General features: G+C 57.8%; 6 protein-coding genes and 3 non-coding genes across 9 annotated transcripts; 4 read left to right on the forward strand and 5 right to left on the reverse strand.

Moving 5' to 3' along the window:
* Positions 1-849: 849 nt before the first annotated feature.
* On the reverse strand, positions 850-3,821 carry PSEUBRA_000893 (uncharacterized protein; the record flags this gene model as incomplete). The annotated part of the gene is made up of 2 exons (XM_016434207.1): positions 850-3,396; positions 3,465-3,821. 2 exons carry the CDS (start codon positions 3,819-3,821, stop codon positions 850-852), a joined length of 2,904 nt encoding a protein of 967 aa, XP_016294291.1.
* Positions 3,822-5,284: 1,463 nt separating this feature from the next.
* Positions 5,285-6,538, forward strand: PSEUBRA_000894 (CAP domain protein; the record flags this gene model as incomplete). Its single annotated transcript, XM_059464510.1, has 1 exon — positions 5,285-6,538. The coding sequence occupies one exon, from the start codon at positions 5,285-5,287 to the stop codon at positions 6,536-6,538; it is 1,254 nt and encodes a 417-aa protein (XP_059320893.1).
* A 284-nt stretch (positions 6,539-6,822) lies between these two features.
* PSEUBRA_006435 lies at positions 6,823-6,926 on the forward strand. Its single transcript has 2 exons — positions 6,823-6,859; positions 6,891-6,926. It is a non-coding gene; the product is annotated as a tRNA-Lys (tRNA).
* A 333-nt stretch (positions 6,927-7,259) lies between these two features.
* On the forward strand, positions 7,260-9,380 carry PSEUBRA_000895 (XPG N-terminal; the record flags this gene model as incomplete). Its single annotated transcript, XM_059464511.1, has 1 exon — positions 7,260-9,380. The coding sequence occupies one exon, from the start codon at positions 7,260-7,262 to the stop codon at positions 9,378-9,380; it is 2,121 nt and encodes a 706-aa protein (XP_059320894.1).
* Positions 9,381-9,631: 251 nt separating this feature from the next.
* On the reverse strand, positions 9,632-10,168 carry PSEUBRA_000896 (uncharacterized protein; the record flags this gene model as incomplete). The annotated part of the gene is made up of 1 exon (XM_059464512.1): positions 9,632-10,168. One exon carries the CDS (start codon positions 10,166-10,168, stop codon positions 9,632-9,634), a length of 537 nt encoding a protein of 178 aa, XP_059321095.1.
* Positions 10,169-10,196: 28 nt separating this feature from the next.
* On the reverse strand, positions 10,197-10,301 carry PSEUBRA_006436. The gene is made up of 2 exons: positions 10,264-10,301; positions 10,197-10,232 (listed from the first exon to the last, which is right to left on the reverse strand). It is a non-coding gene; the product is annotated as a tRNA-Val (tRNA).
* A 311-nt stretch (positions 10,302-10,612) lies between these two features.
* PSEUBRA_006437 lies at positions 10,613-10,719 on the reverse strand. The gene is made up of 2 exons: positions 10,683-10,719; positions 10,613-10,648 (listed from the first exon to the last, which is right to left on the reverse strand). It is a non-coding gene; the product is annotated as a tRNA-Lys (tRNA).
* Positions 10,720-11,179: 460 nt separating this feature from the next.
* On the reverse strand, positions 11,180-11,959 carry PSEUBRA_000897 (Vacuolar (H+)-ATPase G subunit; the record flags this gene model as incomplete). Its single annotated transcript, XM_016434214.1, has 4 exons — positions 11,180-11,392; positions 11,483-11,583; positions 11,723-11,804; positions 11,957-11,959. The coding sequence occupies 4 exons, from the start codon at positions 11,957-11,959 to the stop codon at positions 11,180-11,182; spliced, it is 399 nt and encodes a 132-aa protein (XP_016294294.1).
* Positions 11,960-12,970: 1,011 nt separating this feature from the next.
* PSEUBRA_000898 (Symplekin C-terminal) lies at positions 12,971-16,546 on the forward strand (the record flags this gene model as incomplete). Its single annotated transcript, XM_016434194.1, has 1 exon — positions 12,971-16,546. One exon carries the CDS (start codon positions 12,971-12,973, stop codon positions 16,544-16,546), a length of 3,576 nt encoding a protein of 1,191 aa, XP_016294295.1.
* Between the last annotated feature and the right edge of the window lie 232 nt (positions 16,547-16,778).

The raw sequence follows: 16,778 nt of genomic DNA on the forward strand, positions 1-16,778 counted from the left end.
GTTGGTTCGTCAACGGAGTCGGCCGTGCAGGTTCGTCGAATTGGACGAGGATGAGCATTACGTAAGCGCCTTATGCAGCCGCAGCGTGGCTTTTTGCTTTTTTGGACAGGCGAGAAGAAAAAAGTTGAGAAGCGACGTGGCAATCTTCCTTTCCTCTCAACCAACATCATCGTCCTCGAACATCGCAACCTCGATCGCCTGATGGATTCATAGCCGTCGGACAGAGTCCACCGCTACCATCAGCACTCGTCTGGGACCACATCCGCTTGTGCACGTCTGCGTCTCTCGACCCGGCTCCAGTCGTTCTTTCCGAGCCCTGCCTACGTGCCGTCTCCGCCGTCTCACTGTCCAACATCACATCCAGCATCTCCGATCGCATCCACCGCACCACCCCTCACTCCCTCGTCGACTCTCCGCACTCTGACAACGTTGTTCGTCCAACTTGAGCTTTCTCCCATCCCGTCTCCCGCCTGTCCCCCTCTCGCTCCCTCGACTCGGCTCTTTCGAAGCCTCACCAGCTAGCCTCTCTTCGTCCCTCGGGACGTAGATCGCAGGCTCATAGCTTGATGGGGTCAAAAAGTTTTATTCTAGCCTATAGTGAAGACACAGCAATATTAATGGTCGTGTGTTGGCTTGGTAAAACAGCCCAAAGGTCAATGCACACTACCCAATTGCTCAACATCTTTCTTGTTTCCTCTCTACCTTTCTTCACTCGCGGGTCGATTCTCATGCAGCACGACGGACAGACAGTCAAACGGAATGACAGTGGATTGTTAAGGACCAAACGAAAGTGTGGAATGCGTACGAGTGTTTATCGGTCAAGTTGGGGGGATGAGAGCGAACGATAGATCAACCGGGACCGTTGAAAGTCATACTAGCCCCCGCGCCACCAGACACGATACCCAGAGCTGTCTTCCACGACATGCCTTTGCCCTTCTCCTTGGTGACGCCCTCGATGGTGGCGGGTACGCCCTCGCCGCCGACCGCAGCGGCGTTTTCGATCATGGCAGGCTTGGCCGATCCCCACGATGCCGGATTGGGTCGGTAGACTGCTAGACCGCCCTCTGCGGTGCGACCTAGAGTGAGAGCTTCGGTGGCAGCAGCGCCACGACCGACAGCACCAGCTTCAGCCGCAGCACCACGACCTGCGCTGCCAAAGCGCGTCAGGCGACCAGCGGAACCGGATCGTGAAAGAGCGCCCGCTTCAGAGCTGAGCCCGCTAAGCCGACCAGCACCGCTGGCTGCGGTACCAGCTTCAGCGGCGGCACCCCCACCGAGAGAGGCGAGACCAGCCTCCGCCTCAAGCAGTGCAGGCGCCTTACTTAGGATGGCGCTCGCTTCACCCGCTTCGGCGGCAGCTGCGAAGGCCAGGGGAGCGCGCTTGAGGAGGGAAGCGCGTCGCTTTCTGAGCACCGGATCGGCAGAGGTGTCGTCGGAGGAGCTTGAGTCGGTGCGAACGGGAACGAAGCCGCCATTCGAGGTGGGTGTCCAGGTGAGATCTGAGCCCGCACCACTACCCATCGAGCCCACCGCAGCAGCTGCGGGAGCAGCCACCGGCGCAGCAACGCGGCTAACGTCAGCCATGGCACCCTGCCCGACACCACCCGCACTCGCACCCGTAGGACCGCGACGCGACTCCAAGAACTGCGTATACAGCTCTCCACCCGGAATCATAGGTCCCTTGGTATCCGCATTGGGCGTCACCACCGGCACGGGCTTGGACTTCTGCTTGGCCGACACAAACAGGTTGCCTGCCAGCGTGCCGAAGAACATGGCTGTGCCGCCGATGGAGAGCGCGCTACCCATGCCTGGGGTGCGCTTGGTGAGTGAGTCGGTGCGTTTCTTCAGGACAGGAGAGCTGGTGTCGAGGTTGGTCTGGAGGCCAGCGGCTGCGTTGAGACTCGAAGCTGCGCTATTGGGCGAGGTCGGGCCGGCGCTGTTTGGTGCGTTGCCACTCGTGTCATCCGAGCCAGCATCGCTGCCAGGCAGCGGTCTGACCGGCACTCCAGCAAGAGGATCATCACCACCACCACCTGGTAGCGGCTTTACAGGCATCCCCGCAAGCGGATCACCACCACTGCCATCGGGGAGAGGCTTGACAGGGATTCCGGCGAGCGGATCGACCTGCGATCCAGCCCCTTGCTGCATCCCCTGCTGCTGTGCCATCGCCTGCTGCTGTGCCTCCTGCGCCTTTTTGAGCTTGCGCTTGCGCTCGTCTCTCTCCTCGTCCCGGTCGGTGGGGAACTGCGTCGCGGACTGTGCGTACCCGAGGGCGAGACCGAACGCGGCCAGCCCACCGGCCATCATGAGGTTCCCACGCTTGTCCAGGCTACGGCGGAGGACAGGCTGCGCGTCGCTCAACGTTGTCTCCGCATTTGCGATCACTGGGCCTGCGCCTTCGTTCGTAGCCAGCCTTGAACCCGCAGCCATCGGCGAGGCCTGCTGCTGTCCCTGAGCCTGAGCCTGGCCCTGCTCGAGCTCGGTCAGATACTTCGCGTAGCCAGGCATAGCGTTCGTCGCGAGCTGCCCTGGCTGACGGCCGGGCACACCCACAGCGCCATAGGTTGGCGTGTCATCGAGGTCCTTGAGGACGTCCCGATCGCGAGGATTGTATGTTCGCCATCGGGCGTGGGTGACGCCTTCGTAGAGGAGGGGGACCACGCTGCCTACGGTTAGGGCGCCGGCGACTTTGGACCATGGTCCGCCCATGAATAGGAATCGCTTGCGCAGGTCGCGCTCTTCGGGGGAGGAGGAGTCGAAGGAGGATGGGGAGAGGGAGCGTTTGCGCAGGACAGGCGCGTTGTCAGGGGCCGTAAAGCCGGTGTTGGGAGCAGGTCTAGTGTCCGCAGCGAAGCTACGTTCTGAGATTGGCTCGCCAGGGAAAACCACGGCCCCTAGCTCTGGAGGCGACGCAGCAGGCACCCTTTCGGACGGACCCGTCGACTGCACAGCGGGCAACGGCTGACTAGAATCCGCCGCAGCTGCAGCAAACGCATCCTTGGGCTTGAGCATACTCTCGTCGTATGGATCGAAGGGAGGCTTGTCGACGTCCGGCTTCTTGTTCATCAGTGCGCCCGTGAAGCCGGGAGCAAAGGCTGCACCTAGACCCGCACCGACGATGCTGGATACCACCCAACGCTTCTCCATCTTCCCTTCCACGGGTGCATTGGGCAGACTGCGTTTCTTCTTGCCAGAACCGCCATCTTTAGGATTGTCCTCAGGCAGAGGCAGAAGTCGGTACTCCTTCCCATCCCAGCGCGCGGCGCTATCGATCAACGTAGGCGGCGTCGGCGGTGCACTGAACTGATCCGTAGCCAGTGCCGTCGTCTTGGCCGAATACATGAAGTTGACGACGTTAAATACGGCAGAAGACAACCCGATGGTGCTCGCAATGCGCTACAACATCGACAATCAGCTGTCAGTAGGGTTTCGAGTGAGGGAAAAGATGGAGGGGTAGTGCTTACGGTGATGAGCGGAAACTTGGGCGGCGCACTTCCATACTTGGCCATGTGGATCGAGTCCTCGACCTGCATCTGGTGAAGCTTCAGCTTGAGTTGCTCCCGCCGAGCCACTTCGGCCGCCGCGTACTTTTCGCGGTACGAGGGGAGGAGATGGGAGGCTTCTTCGGCCGCATGGATTTCGTCGGTGTTCAGCGCTCGACGGTGACGTGAGGAAGAGTTTTTGCGAGGTCGATGGCGATCATGTGCGGGCTTGGGGTGACTGTCATGGCTGCGATGTAGGTCTTTGACCGATGCAGGCGCAGCGTGCACCGTCAAAGACAGGCATGCTAGACACACCAAGAGCAGCTGCTCAAATCGCATGGCGAGCGATCGTATGTCCGTCCGTCAGCAGCTTCCAGAGATCTGTTTGGGGAGGAACGTGTTGATGGCTGAGGGTGCGATGGTGAGATATTCCCCAAAAGAGGGAAGATGATGGTGAAGCGCAGTCGAGTTGTGGACAGGTCCAGGTCGACAATAAAGAGTCACCACGGAGCTTCCCGTTGCACTGCAACATGAAGCCGTCCGACCCACCTCTTCCGCTTACATTGGTGATTGACTCGAGACTGTTACGAAGGTGGGAAATCACTTTCGCTGGCTCGTCGGTGCTGCCTCGCTCGCAAGCGGGTCTGCTTATCCATGTCACCTTCATCACCAACTCGATGATCGCCGAGGAAAGCCAGCTGTGAAAAAGTCGTCTGCGAGCTTTGGCTATATTTCCTTCTAGAATGATAGAGCGATTCGCAGAATAAGCGTTGTATCCCTTCTCATTCACTGGGATTCGAACTTGCATACTGCGGCTTTGGCGATGAGCGAGAGGCTGGCTGCGTATCGCTGAATGGCCGTCTAGCGTCAAGGTCACTGGGATCGAGGAGCAAATCAGAACAAATGGGTGGCTAAAGCCCACCACGCAAGGCGACACCACAAGTGAGCTTGCCTGATCGCAAAGTGGACATTATGGCCGGTGTCTCATCGGCGACAGTGAAGCCTTGCATCGAGAAGTGCGCACGACAACACGACCGCTGGCTGCTCGGGGCCCACCAACCGAGCTCGACACTGTCATCAGCACAGACCGCCTCTCGATCACAACAGCTCATCTCGCCTCCTTTGTCCGCCCACCTGCATCACCACTTCCGTTGTCGTGGAAATGAATAGTGCAAATCGCGCCAGAACTTGTGGCCAGCTGATCGACAATCAAAGGCACCCACAATCCCACCAATTTGCGCTCATTGTTCGACTGTGCAACCATGATGCGACATGAAGGAGCCGTGCAACCACGCAGCTCAATGTGGGACGTGCCTATGCCCCTTCTTTCTCCACGAGACGAAGCTTGTTTTGAAGAAGTGCAGACAAAGGGCCAAGGGGTCGCCGAAATCGAAGACTTGTGCGAGCTGCGGTGGCGGACCATTCACATCTGCGAAACAGTGCTCCAACATCGCACTGACCCGACTTTGGTCTTGACCCTCATCCTTCCAGTTCCCTCTATACCTCTTCATCCCTTCATTCGTTCCTTTCGCTCCTAGTTGGTCGCCGTGATGACTCGATTTGGCACCGTTCGCAGCATGGCGCTGGTCGCCATGGTGTTCTTCGCTCTCTGTACTTCTCATTTCGTCTCAGCCGGGCATGTTTCGCGCTCGCGCCGTCACGCTCACATCGGTGTAAGCAGAGGATTGGTGGCGAAGCGCTCCGACCAAGGCTGTTCTGATGGTAACGGCACGCTCAACTCTGTCGTGCAAGATCAAATCAAGAAATTGGAGTCGGCTTCCGCGCAGCAAGGCGGCAGAGATATGACCGAGACTTTCGACATGCCAGGAAAGGGTGGCAACGAGCACCTGCAAGTCGAAGCCAAATCGGATCAGAACGGACAAGGTCGTTCCTGGTCGTGGCACTGGTCTTCTCGTTCTTCTTCGTCTTCTTACTCCTCCTCATCGTCGTCGTCCTCCGATTCTTCCACGTCGTCATCGACCGATTCCTCCAGCAAAGTTTCCCAGCGTACGTCTGACAACAACAACGGCTACGACGCTCAGCTACATCGTGCGCAGAGCAGCGCCGGCGAAGGACAGGCTGAGCACGGTGACATTCCTTCGCCATCTGAACAGATCGTCCACCACAGCGAGACAAAGTCCAGTCATACTTCGCACCATTCGAATACCAAAGAGGAGCACACCACCACGACCAAGGACAAGGACGGCAAAGAGACCAGCCACACCTCGACCAAGCAGTCGTCCACATCTTCGTCCTCGTCGTCCTACAGCCACTTTTCGAATGTTTTCAAGTACGTGATCAGCGGCAACAGCGAGGCGTCCAACAACGCGGCACCCTTCCAAAATGGACATGTGCAGTGGACGCGATCGCCAACCGGGGCCGCTGACTTTGCCGTCAGCCAAGCGATCAATTCTCCGATCGCTCGTCCAGCCAGGGCCGAGACGTGCAATCGCCGCTTCCCTTTCACTGAACGCCAACACACAGCCGACGACCAGGACAGTCGTTTCGCCCAGCCGTTCCCTGCTGAAGCGCTCGATCCTGTCTCGAAAATCGCCCTTGACCTACACAACGTCGAGCGTGCACGCTACGGTCTGCACCCACTGCAGTGGAACACGGAGCTGGCCAACATGGCCGCGTGCTGGGCCGATCTCAAAGCGTACGGCCATTCCGAGGACCACTTCTGCGCGTCCGGCGAGAACATCGCCATGGGTCTCGGCGATCCCTGCTACAGCGACCCGATGGAAGGCATGAAGAACGCCATCTACTCGTTTCTCGATGAGGACCGGGACTGGGCAAAAACGCGACAGATGGGAAGCAGCACGGGTCACTGGGTGCAGGCTGTCTGGAAGGATACCCGGTTCCTTGGGTGCGCCGTTGCACAGCGCAAAGACTTTATGCAAGGCTACAACGACAACGATCAGGCATCTATGTATGTCGTATGCGAGTACTACCCGCCGGGCAACGTCCTAAACCAGATTCGAGATCAAGTACCTGCAGTGGTTCGTCCGACACCGCAACTGCGCTCAAGCTGTTCCGCCAACGAGAGGCATAGCTGATCGTGACGTGCGTCGATTGTCGAGCCTTCCCAACACACTCTTTTTTCCTCCTCTTCCCAGAGTCGTTCTTCTCACGCTCCTTTTCGCTGCCGTGTGCTGGTCACATTTGCTCATTTCAGTTCAATGCTCATAGTCGTCTAAGACGAATAAGCTTGCTCAGGAGGCTTGAATGAATGCTGTTGAGTGCTGACCTGAGTCGAGGTAAGCGAGGTAACCGAAGTAAATCGGGCTACCATGTGAGCGATACATATCCGCACTATGCGAACCAGGCTTCAACTTATCTGTCCCGGCTAGCTCAGTCGGTAGAGCGTCAGACTCTTACTACAAGGGTTTCCGAGCTTGTCTCGGAGTCATCTGAATGTCGTGGGTTCGAGCCCCACGTTGGGAGACTTCTTTTTTGCTTCTTTGTAGTCGGCAAGTCGCGTGAGACCCTTTTGCGCGTTCGGAATCCTTCTCTCCTCAGCGAGACTCGGTGATGTGATGACGAAGCGGCAAATCACATGAAGCTGGACCCTGAATTTTGGACGATCTTGGCCGGAGGGTGACAACAGACGACCTTGGATAGCTACTTCCACCATCGTCAACATCGGACCAGGCACACAGGAATCCTCGCTCTCCAGGCCGACCTAGCACAACCACCACAGCCTTGATGCACTAAACCAAGGACGGGCTCGCTCGCCACAAGCGTACGCGTTGACCTCATCGCTGTTCCTCCGCCGAGATGCGCGTCTCGTTCGTGACCCGTGGCATTCGTGGCATCTTTCCGCTCGTCCGCTCGTTAGCGCCACAGGCCATCTCGCCGCCCTTCTCGCTCCCCGCACTTCGAGGGCTACGACTCGCGATTGATGCTACGCTGCTGGTTCAGCGCCTTCACTTTGCAGACGACCCGCACGCGTCGCGCCACATCATCGGCTTCTACCGCCTCGTCACCTCGCTGCGACAACATGGCGTGATACCAATGATGGTCTTTGACCACCCGCAAAAGAGACTGGCGCTCAAGGACCGCGAACAAGTCAAGAGGAGGCATAAGCGCGAGCTCGATCGGATAAGGAGCAAGCTCGAACACGAACGACGCGGAAGGCTGTTGGAGTTGCAATCGCATCTGGACGCATTGTCGGAGCTGCAAGTATCGGAACGACGGCAGGTGGGAGAGTTGCTCGACAAGTGGCGGACGCCGACGCAGGAGAGTCCCGCAGAGGTGATCAGCCAACCGTCTACATCTGCGGTCCCGTCGACAATAGCAGAAACGGTGCCAACCCCTACCCCACGGCTTCCAGCGCCGACTTCCAAGACAGAATCGGTAGCCTACAGCATGCACACAAATTGGATGCAGCTTGAGGAAAGCCTACGCAGCGGAGCATCAAGTCAGTCCAAAGGGCAAAAAGTGCTCGCCGAGGCAGAGAAGGAGATCTACCAGACCATCGCCACGCAGCTCATGTCCGGTGAAGCACCGCCACCGCTTCCATCGCCAGTCGAATCCTTCGACAGGGCGGACGACATTGCAGCCGAAGCTGGGCCATCACATCCTCTCTCCTCGATCAATGCCATGCACCACTCGCTCTCCAAGACGTACGACCGCGCCACCTCGCCCCTGTCCGCATCGATATACAAAGATTGTGCGGAGCTGTGCTCTCTCATGGCCGTGCCGGTGTTTTGGACCGGTGATGGAACACGGACGGGTGGAGGCAGGATCCACGAGGCCGAAGCGTACGCCGCGTCGCTCGTACGATCAGGCTTTGCTGACCTCGTTGCCAGCGAAGACAGCGACGTTCTGCTGTACGAAGCGCCCCTGTTACGGGGCCTGATGGGCGGAGTGCGCAATCCCGGTGCCCTAGGCCGCGAAGCGGCAAGAGGTAAGCTCGAGGTCATCTGCGGCACACGCGTTCGCACCGGGCTCTTCCCCAAAGCAGACACCGACAAGCTCGCTCACCTCACCGCCAGCAGCGAGCTCGTCAAGACCGAGGAAAGCGATTCAGATCTGTCCTACGATCGAATGGCCCGCTCGCTCATGCTCGACTTTGCCCTGCTGTGCGGAACCGACTTCAACCGCACCATTCCCGGCATCGGTCCGAAAACAGCGCTCCGGCTGCTCAAAGAGCATGGCAGCATCTCGACCATCCTACGCAAGGAGGCGAAGAAGTTCCAGCCACCCGAGGGGCTGTCAATCCGAGAGTACGAGACGGAATTGCGACATGCAAGGATGGTGTTCCTGCAGCCGCCAAAGGTGAGGGCTGCGGCGCGATCGATCTTGGGCACGCCGGCGTCGGAAGCTGCGGCGGAGACGGTCTCCCAGTCGTCTGGGTCTGCACTCATCGAGCGAGTCCTCTTTGCCGAGGGTGCAGCGGCGGTGCAGTCGGATGAGGCGGCGATAGCGGACGATATTGGAGCGTCCGATGGCGCGGCAACAATCGATGCGGGCGTCAACACGTACTGCACAGCAGACCCGGCTGTCGGTCTCGACGAGATCGCCACCGAAGCTGTCACCTCTCCCCAGCCTGGAGCTGAGGTGACGTACGACCGCCAAGCGGTACACGACTTTCTCCGCTCGCACGGCGTCTTCCGAACCTCTTCCTCGGATCCCGATACAGACGCCTTCGAGCTGTACGAGCCATCGGCCTCAAGGCAGCAGGAGTGGCGCGATCTGCTCGACCTCGAACTCGGCCTCACAACCCCAGCCACGATCAGCGGCTTCAACAGCATCCTCGAAGAGTCGCCGGGCGAGAGCGAGGCGCTGATGGGCATGACGACGCTCGGAGCGGACTTCTTCGGCGAACGCAAGGCTGTGGCTTGCTGGAACCCGGGGATGGAGCAGCACGTTCGGCAGGAGACAACCGCCAAGTAGGCATCAATCCAGCTCAATCAATATACCCGCTTTTGCACTGCTTTCTCCTGTCTCTTCATCAGCCGTGCGTGGCCAGACGGGACAGCAATGCCATCTCCTCTCGTGCTCACCACCCCTGCATTCTTACTCGTAGAGAGGACGAACCTGTCGCCGACGTTGTGGATCGTAACGCGGCTTGGCAAGATCGCCACCGTGACGCCACGCTTGTCCTCATCGACCACACCATTGAGCAAATGAGGTGTTTTGTCGAGCTAGTCTGCGAGGGTGTTGCGGCACACCAGATTGTGAACAAGCGCATCTGTCTCGGCGCTGGCATAGCCCGCGTAAAACCAGCGCATGACCTGCACTTTGAAAGATCCGCCAATCTCCTTGACACCAACAAAGCCGTTCGAGTCCCTCTGCTTCGCCCTGTTGAAATTGTTGAAGACGGCTGAGACAAAATTCAGGTTGTCACCGCGGTTGTCCAGCGATTTAACGTTGGCGTGGTCGGCGTGAGTCCTCGACGCGTCCACAGGAGGGGGATCGAGTAGAGCAATGGCCCGGCCGAGGTCCATGTCGTCGAGGTGGAGCCGGTCTTTATCCTTGTCGTGTATATCTTTCGTGAGACTGACCATGAAAAGATACTTCTCGTTGATAGTATCGATCTTGCAATCGACCGAGCGCTCAGTGCCCTCCTTCCGGATCTGGAAGGTAGTCACGCCGTCGTTTCGAGCTTCGATGGTGATGTGTGCCGACCCCGCAGATCTGCGAGGCACAGTCAACGGGAGGGAGTCGCATAAAGTGCGCATTATCGTGGAGCAAAAAAGATATGATTTCTGATTTCTGCCGGGTTCGAACCGGCGACCTCCTCCGTAAGCCCTAACGATCTGAAGAAGACCAGAATTGTTAAGGAGACGCGCTAACCAACTGCGCCAAGAAACCTTGTTGTGGAAGCCGTCATACTATTGCGTTCATACATTACGCCAGGCAATCGTGCGCCCAGCCATCACTATAAGATACGCGCTTGATATCGTATCATCGTCCCCAATGCACAAAACCCGGCTGGGAGCAAGACTGCAGCCGAATTCGACAGGGGTCGACCCCCAGGGTGCCTTGCGCAGCACACAATCATCAAAGCCATGGACGCACGCCCCAGCTTCTGCACCTTAAAGTTTGAGTGTCCGAGGACGGAGACAAGAAGACGGGCGGTATTCCAAGCCTTTGGGGCCTTAAATTATCAAAAATAAAGGCGACTCCCAATAGGGGGCTCGAACCCCTGACATTCAGATTAAACATTCCAAGACCAGCTTGGAGACTTTGTGTTAAAAGTCTGACGCTCTACCGACTGAGCTAATCGGGATGGAGTTGTCTTCCTTTGCCATGCGGGCAGCGCGGATGCAATATATTCATTTGTGTTTTTCCGTTCAATTTCACAGCGACTTGAAGGATATGGTGTACTGATAACATTGCGTTAGTACGTGAATCTGGCTAGACGATCAGGACATCTTTGACTACTGGGGAAGCCGCTGACAAGTGAAGATCGTTGCTCTGATGCAGAAAGGAGACGTCTGTGCAGTGATACGAAAAGGCTCATTGTCACGGCGAGCACGACGAGGCCTGAAGCGGCGACATCGACGACTCTGAAACTGTGGCGACCTGACACGCATAGCAACAGGGAAGCGGGTAGTTTGACATCAACATCATGGCACGCTGAGCTCCGGGTATGCTGAGCATAGACGGCCAAGTGACGACTGTATTGGAGCGCGGAGAAGAGAACAACAGAGAAACTAAGGGTACGGTATCCAGACTTGACCGAGGGATCAAGCCTTCTGTTCTTGCTGCTGGTTGTGCTCCTTCTGCTGTTGCTTGAGTTGAAGGTTCCTGTGGAGCTCGGTCTTGACATCGACGACGCGATCGAGCAGCTTGTTGATGACGTCTTCGCGGTTCGACTCGAACGCCTTGTTGAGCTCCTCGAGCTTCTGTTCGGTCTCCTTGTCTACCTCGGACTGCGAGCTGTTGGTCTTGCCCTCGTGCTATTCGTTGGCGCAAATGCAAAGATGTCAGATGGGATGATCAGCGACGAATGATACGGCATGGCTAGGGAAGAGGACACTGCCACTCACCTCCTTTTGAGAATCCTTGAACTCCTGCTCCTTCTTCGACTTGAGCTGCTCAATCTCCTTGGAGGCCTCGTTTCGTGCATCTTTGAGCTTCTGTGTTCGGTCTGCGATTGTGTTCGATATAAGTTGCCGGCATGGAGGAAAAGGGAAGCGAGAATGAACAGTGAGCAGGTCGTCTTAATAAGAGAGCTTCCGCGCGGGCAAGGATGCGATGGCGAATACATCGTCGCAACGTCAACTTACAGGTTCGTGCTTTCTGAACAATCTTGGCGGCCTCCTTCTCAGCCTCGAGGAGGGTTTGAATGCCCTGTGATTGTTGTGCGGCCTGCGGAAGTGCATGTGTCGAAGCGAGAGCGTGGAGCAAGGCAAAGCAAAGTAGAGGTCAACATTGACACTCCGACCCGATCAAAGACAAGATAGCCGTGTCTCGACCGTCTCGGTCGCTGGATCGCGGCAAAATAGGATGCTGATGCTTACCATGATATGTTTGTAGCGATACGATGGAATCTAGGGATGGGATCCGAGGAAAGCGAGATGATACGTAGAGGGAAGGAGGATGAGAGGGGTGGTGGAGGCGACGATTTCCAGATGAGCTTTCGCACGCACGCTGAGAGATTGCGGGCGAGGGGCCTTTGCAGCCAAGCCTCGTGCATCCGTGCGCTCATAAATTTCCCGATATCCTAATTTCTCATACCTGATCGGGAGCCTACTGACTGCACACATTCTCACGCCAGTTGCGAGCTCTTTAGAGCAGATGACGTACGGCAGATATGCCGATATGGATCTGAGCGTATCTCTCAGTGTGACCTGGAGGGTGACCAGGTGAGGCGAGTGGTGTTGCGAGGTGAACATCGTATGGCAGTCACTGCCAGCTGCTGACCAGAAAGGGTTCCAGAAAAAGAAGACAGGGCAAACAAGCCGACCTAAGCGAGCCAAAAGCTCAGACCAAATCACAGAATCGGAAGCCGGTTGGGTTCACACGAGCAACCAAATTCTCAAAACTCAGTCACTCAGCTGCAGGCAACTTGGTCCCATCTCTCCTTCCTGATCCATACACTCCTTCACCTGCGCGCTTCTTCATCAGCACGGCAGCTCGCAGAACGCTACTGCGGACGTCGACCGACAGAATCCGGTCTTGCCGACGCTCAAAAGCGCTCCTGCTTGCGACTGCGAAAGTCTCGCTCGGCTTCTCCAGCATCACAATCTGTGGACGACACCACTGCCAACCCTCGGATCACTCGCGATTGGTGCATTCGCACGCTCACTCAGACCTCGGAACCGGTCCGCTTTCTGCTGCTGCCAATGCACCTGACACACCGCCTTGACTGAGCATTCAACTTGGCGCTGATACTGGCCTGAACCCTTGACACTCCTTGAAAGGCACTCGAAGCCCCTGCTCTGTTCGGCAAGTTCTGCACCGTCGCCTGCCATCGCCGACTCTTGCGATTGCGAAATTGGCTCAGCTCAGCTCGTCGAGGCACAGCAGCAATCATGGCAGCACCAGCCAACACTGACGCGCTCGGTCTGCTGAGCGCCGCTCTCAACTCGTCCAACAAGCAAGACGAGGCCCGTCATCTCGACGAACTCTACCACCTTCTCAAAGTCCAGCCAGGCAACATACCCATCTTGTTGCCATCCCTTATATCTCTCCTACCAAAAGCAAGCACATCATTGCGAACATGGATCGCACAGGTCATGGATCTCGCCTTCTGTCGGCCCGCCCTGTCCCAAGACACAAAAGCCACTCTCGCCGTACATGCACCAGAGGCAATACTCTTGCTCATCAAGGATCGAGACCCGCGTCTCGCAAAGATCGCGGCGCAGTGCTTCGCAAGCATGTATCCCGTGCTCTTTCGCCTCGTATGCAACGATCGTACAAAGTCCAACCTCTGGCAAACGGTCCAGGCCATCAAGGCCCAGGTCATTCACCTCTTCGACAATGGTAGTCAAGGTGCCAAGCTCGCCGTCATTAAGTGCTACCAGCGCATCGTACAGGTCCAGTCGCGAGGCTCCTCCGACCCTCGTGCTCAGCTCAAGAATGATGTCAGTCTCAGCGCCGTCCCTTCATCGCATCCTTTCCTCAATGTCACCAACCTCGACGAAGAAGGCAACCGACTCTTCGCTCAGGTCGTCACCTTGATCTTCACCAGCGACGTCACCGATCTCATCATGGCTTCCATCAACTCTCTCACCGTACTCGCCAAAGCTCGGCCGCAGCTCGGGTCGGTCATTCTCCGTGCCATGGCCACTTGGACTCCCGCCAGCCTCGGCAACCTCTCGCACACTCAGACGCGCAACGTGGAAAAGACGGTCCGCATCTTCTACCTTCACTTCCTCAAGAACAACATTGCAGGCGCAGAGACAAGTTCAATACAGAAGGCGCTCGAGGCTCAGCAGCGTCGCATGGAAGAAGCTGCCAAGGCCTATCAGCTGAAACAGGAGGCCGATGCCAAGCGCAAACGCGAGCAGATCGACGAGGAGCTCCAAGAAAGCAAGAAGATCAAGCTCGAGCACTCATCGCAAGCTCCTGCAGTGGCGGCGGCACAGGAGGGAGATCGTGCATCAGGAGAAGCTTTCCGAAATGCTTCCGTCAGAACCACCGGAGGTGTCGAGCGCAATCCTTTGGCCGCATTCGACGTCAAAACCTTGCCGATCCCGCTTGTCATCGATCTCATCCTTGCCAATCTGCAGGCGCTTTCCGATCACGACCTTCATGCAGCCATCGCCAACATGCGTGCCAACCTTCCGCCAGACGCATTCGCATCGGGAGCACCCCAGCCATCAGCAGCGGCAGCATCGATGCCGCCACCGCCCCCAGGTCCGGCACCTGGTCCACCGCCACCACGGCCTCCAACTATGCCGAACGTCAAGGCCGAGGGAAATGCAGGCGACGAGGACACGGTACAAGACCCGCTTCAGATGGACATGGCAGAGGAAGACCTCGAAGCGCTAGAAGCCAGCGGCCGAGAAAGGGACGCTCGCCGCGCTCAGGAAGAAGAGGAAGAGGAGGAGGAAGAGCTCTCGTTGGCCGTCATCGAGAACTTTGCCCTCGCACCGCCCGAGTATCTGTCCGTCGGCGAATCCGACTCGGTCATCAAGGACACGATCGCGAGGATATGCGAGCTCGGCTCCTCGACGGCCGTCGACACCGTCCAGCCAGAATCGGGCCCGCAGGCGCTTTGGTCTTCTCTGGTCATCCGTCTCGCGACACGCGGATTTGCCGAACCGCCTTTTGATCCTGAGGCGTCGTCCGCTCAGCCCGAAACCAAGCTTGTTGGCGGCGTCGAGCCGACACGCACGCTTTCCACGCAGGCCGACATCATCCGCGCGTTGATGCTTGAGTTCGTCAAGGCCGACTTTGCTCGCCGAACCCGATTCGCAGTGACGTGGATGGCGGAAGAGTGGTTTTGCGACCGAGTGCGCCGAAAGCAGGCCGCAGCAGCCGAGATCACGAGCACGGATCAGTACCCGCTCTGGCTCGAGAAGCTAGTGCAGGCCTGGGTTCCCAGCATCGACGCCAAAGATCGCTCACTTGCCAAGTTCCTAGCTGATCTGCCCGAGATCCCGCCCGCCGTGCTCGACCTGGTCGCAGCACTCAGCAAGGACAAGAGCAAGATGGTCGCGGGCATGTCGACGTTGCAGGACATCTGCATTTCGCGGCCAGCGCTTCGAGACCAGTCGGCGGACAAGCTGCTGCAGCTGACGAGGACGAGCGAACGAAGCACGCGCGCCAGAGCCATCATTGCCATCAAGCAGTGTGCCGTCTCGAACAGCTCCCTCGAAGCTACCATCCTAGCCTTTGCACGAAGCAACCTCGACATTCTCATCGAGACTCCGGAGCCGCAGGAAGCGCCTGCAGAGGACCAGACAGCCGCAGCAGCTGCAGAGGCGAATGGCGACGCACCTGCTGCCAATGGCGCGAACGGCTCCGCCAAGGCAGACCCTGACGCTACGGGCACACCCACACAAGAAGACGAAGAGGCAGAAGAAGACCGGCCAGAGTCAACGCACCCACACGACGGCGAAGACGTGCTCCGCTTTGTCGAGCTTCCCTTCTCGCTGTGCACTAAAATCCCCGACATGCTCGACGAGATCTTCCAGACCTACCCGCGCACGCCTAAATTCGTGCAGACTGCCATCGAGACGCACATTGTGAACCTCATCCGTGCGCTCGGCCCGAACCACCCGCGCCTGCTGACGCTGCTGCGCAACTTTCCAGACGGTGCCGACTCGCTCGCGCTGTGCATTCTCAAGACGCTCACCGAGAAGTCTCGCTCGCCTGCACTGGTCGACCTGGTTAAGGAGCTCGTCGACACGCGCGATGTGGACCCACGCTTCCTCGTCCCCATCATGGCCGACCTGGACAAGTCCGAGATCATGAAGCGACTTCCGCGTGTAGTCACCATTCTCGCCTCACGCGCACCCGAAGATCGGGCGCTGATCAAGTCGGTCTTCCAATCCATCGTCGTGCCACCACCCCAAGGTTTCGGATCGGTCTCTTCGAATCTGCCCCGTCTGCGCCAAACGGAGCTGCTGACGCCTGTCGAGCTGATGGGCCTTCTTCACCACGCGGAGCGCGAGATCGGACTCAAATCCACCGTCGCCGCCATCCAGATCTGCTTCAGCATGACGGACGTCTACCGCTCCGAGGTGCTCGCCGCTGTGCTCAACCAGATTGCGGAGGACCCCGCCCTACCCATGCTCTTCATGCGCACAGTCATCATGGCGGTCTCGACATACAAGTCGCTCAGTGGCTATGTGGCACGCAACTTGTTGTCAAGATTGATTACGAAAAAGATCTGGCAGAACGCGCCGCTGTGGGATGGATTTATTCTGTGCGCCAAGCAGACGGCGCCGAGCAGCTTTGGTGCGCTGATTCAGTTGCCCAAGGAGCAGCTGAGGGAGGTTGTAGGAAGGCAGCCGGAGTTGCGAACGGGGTTGGTGGAATATTTGACGGGTAAAGCGGGTGGGAACAGGGCTAGGTTGGCCACGTTTATGGATATGCTCGGGCCTGAGCCTGGGACGGAGGGGCACGAATCGGTCAACGGTGCTACCGCAAGTAGTTGAAGATTGAAATGTAGATCTGTCTACGGAAACGGCGTGCGATTCTGCTTCTGAAGGAGTGTGGATCGAGTGCGGACGTGACAGATAGGGTGTGAACAGATGAGTCGCGACGGACAAACGGCACTGGCTTGTGCAGGTCAAGTGAGCTTGCACACTTGAGCCAAGAAGTGATGCTAGCTTACTTAATTTTGTCTTTGGGCTTGTCGTCGATCTTGTTTTCGACCCTGTCTTCGGT

Source organism: Kalmanozyma brasiliensis (genome assembly GCF_000497045.1).
Source record: "Kalmanozyma brasiliensis GHG001 unplaced genomic scaffold PSEUBRA_SCAF11, whole genome shotgun sequence".
Classification (NCBI taxonomy): domain Eukaryota; kingdom Fungi; phylum Basidiomycota; class Ustilaginomycetes; order Ustilaginales; genus Kalmanozyma; species Kalmanozyma brasiliensis.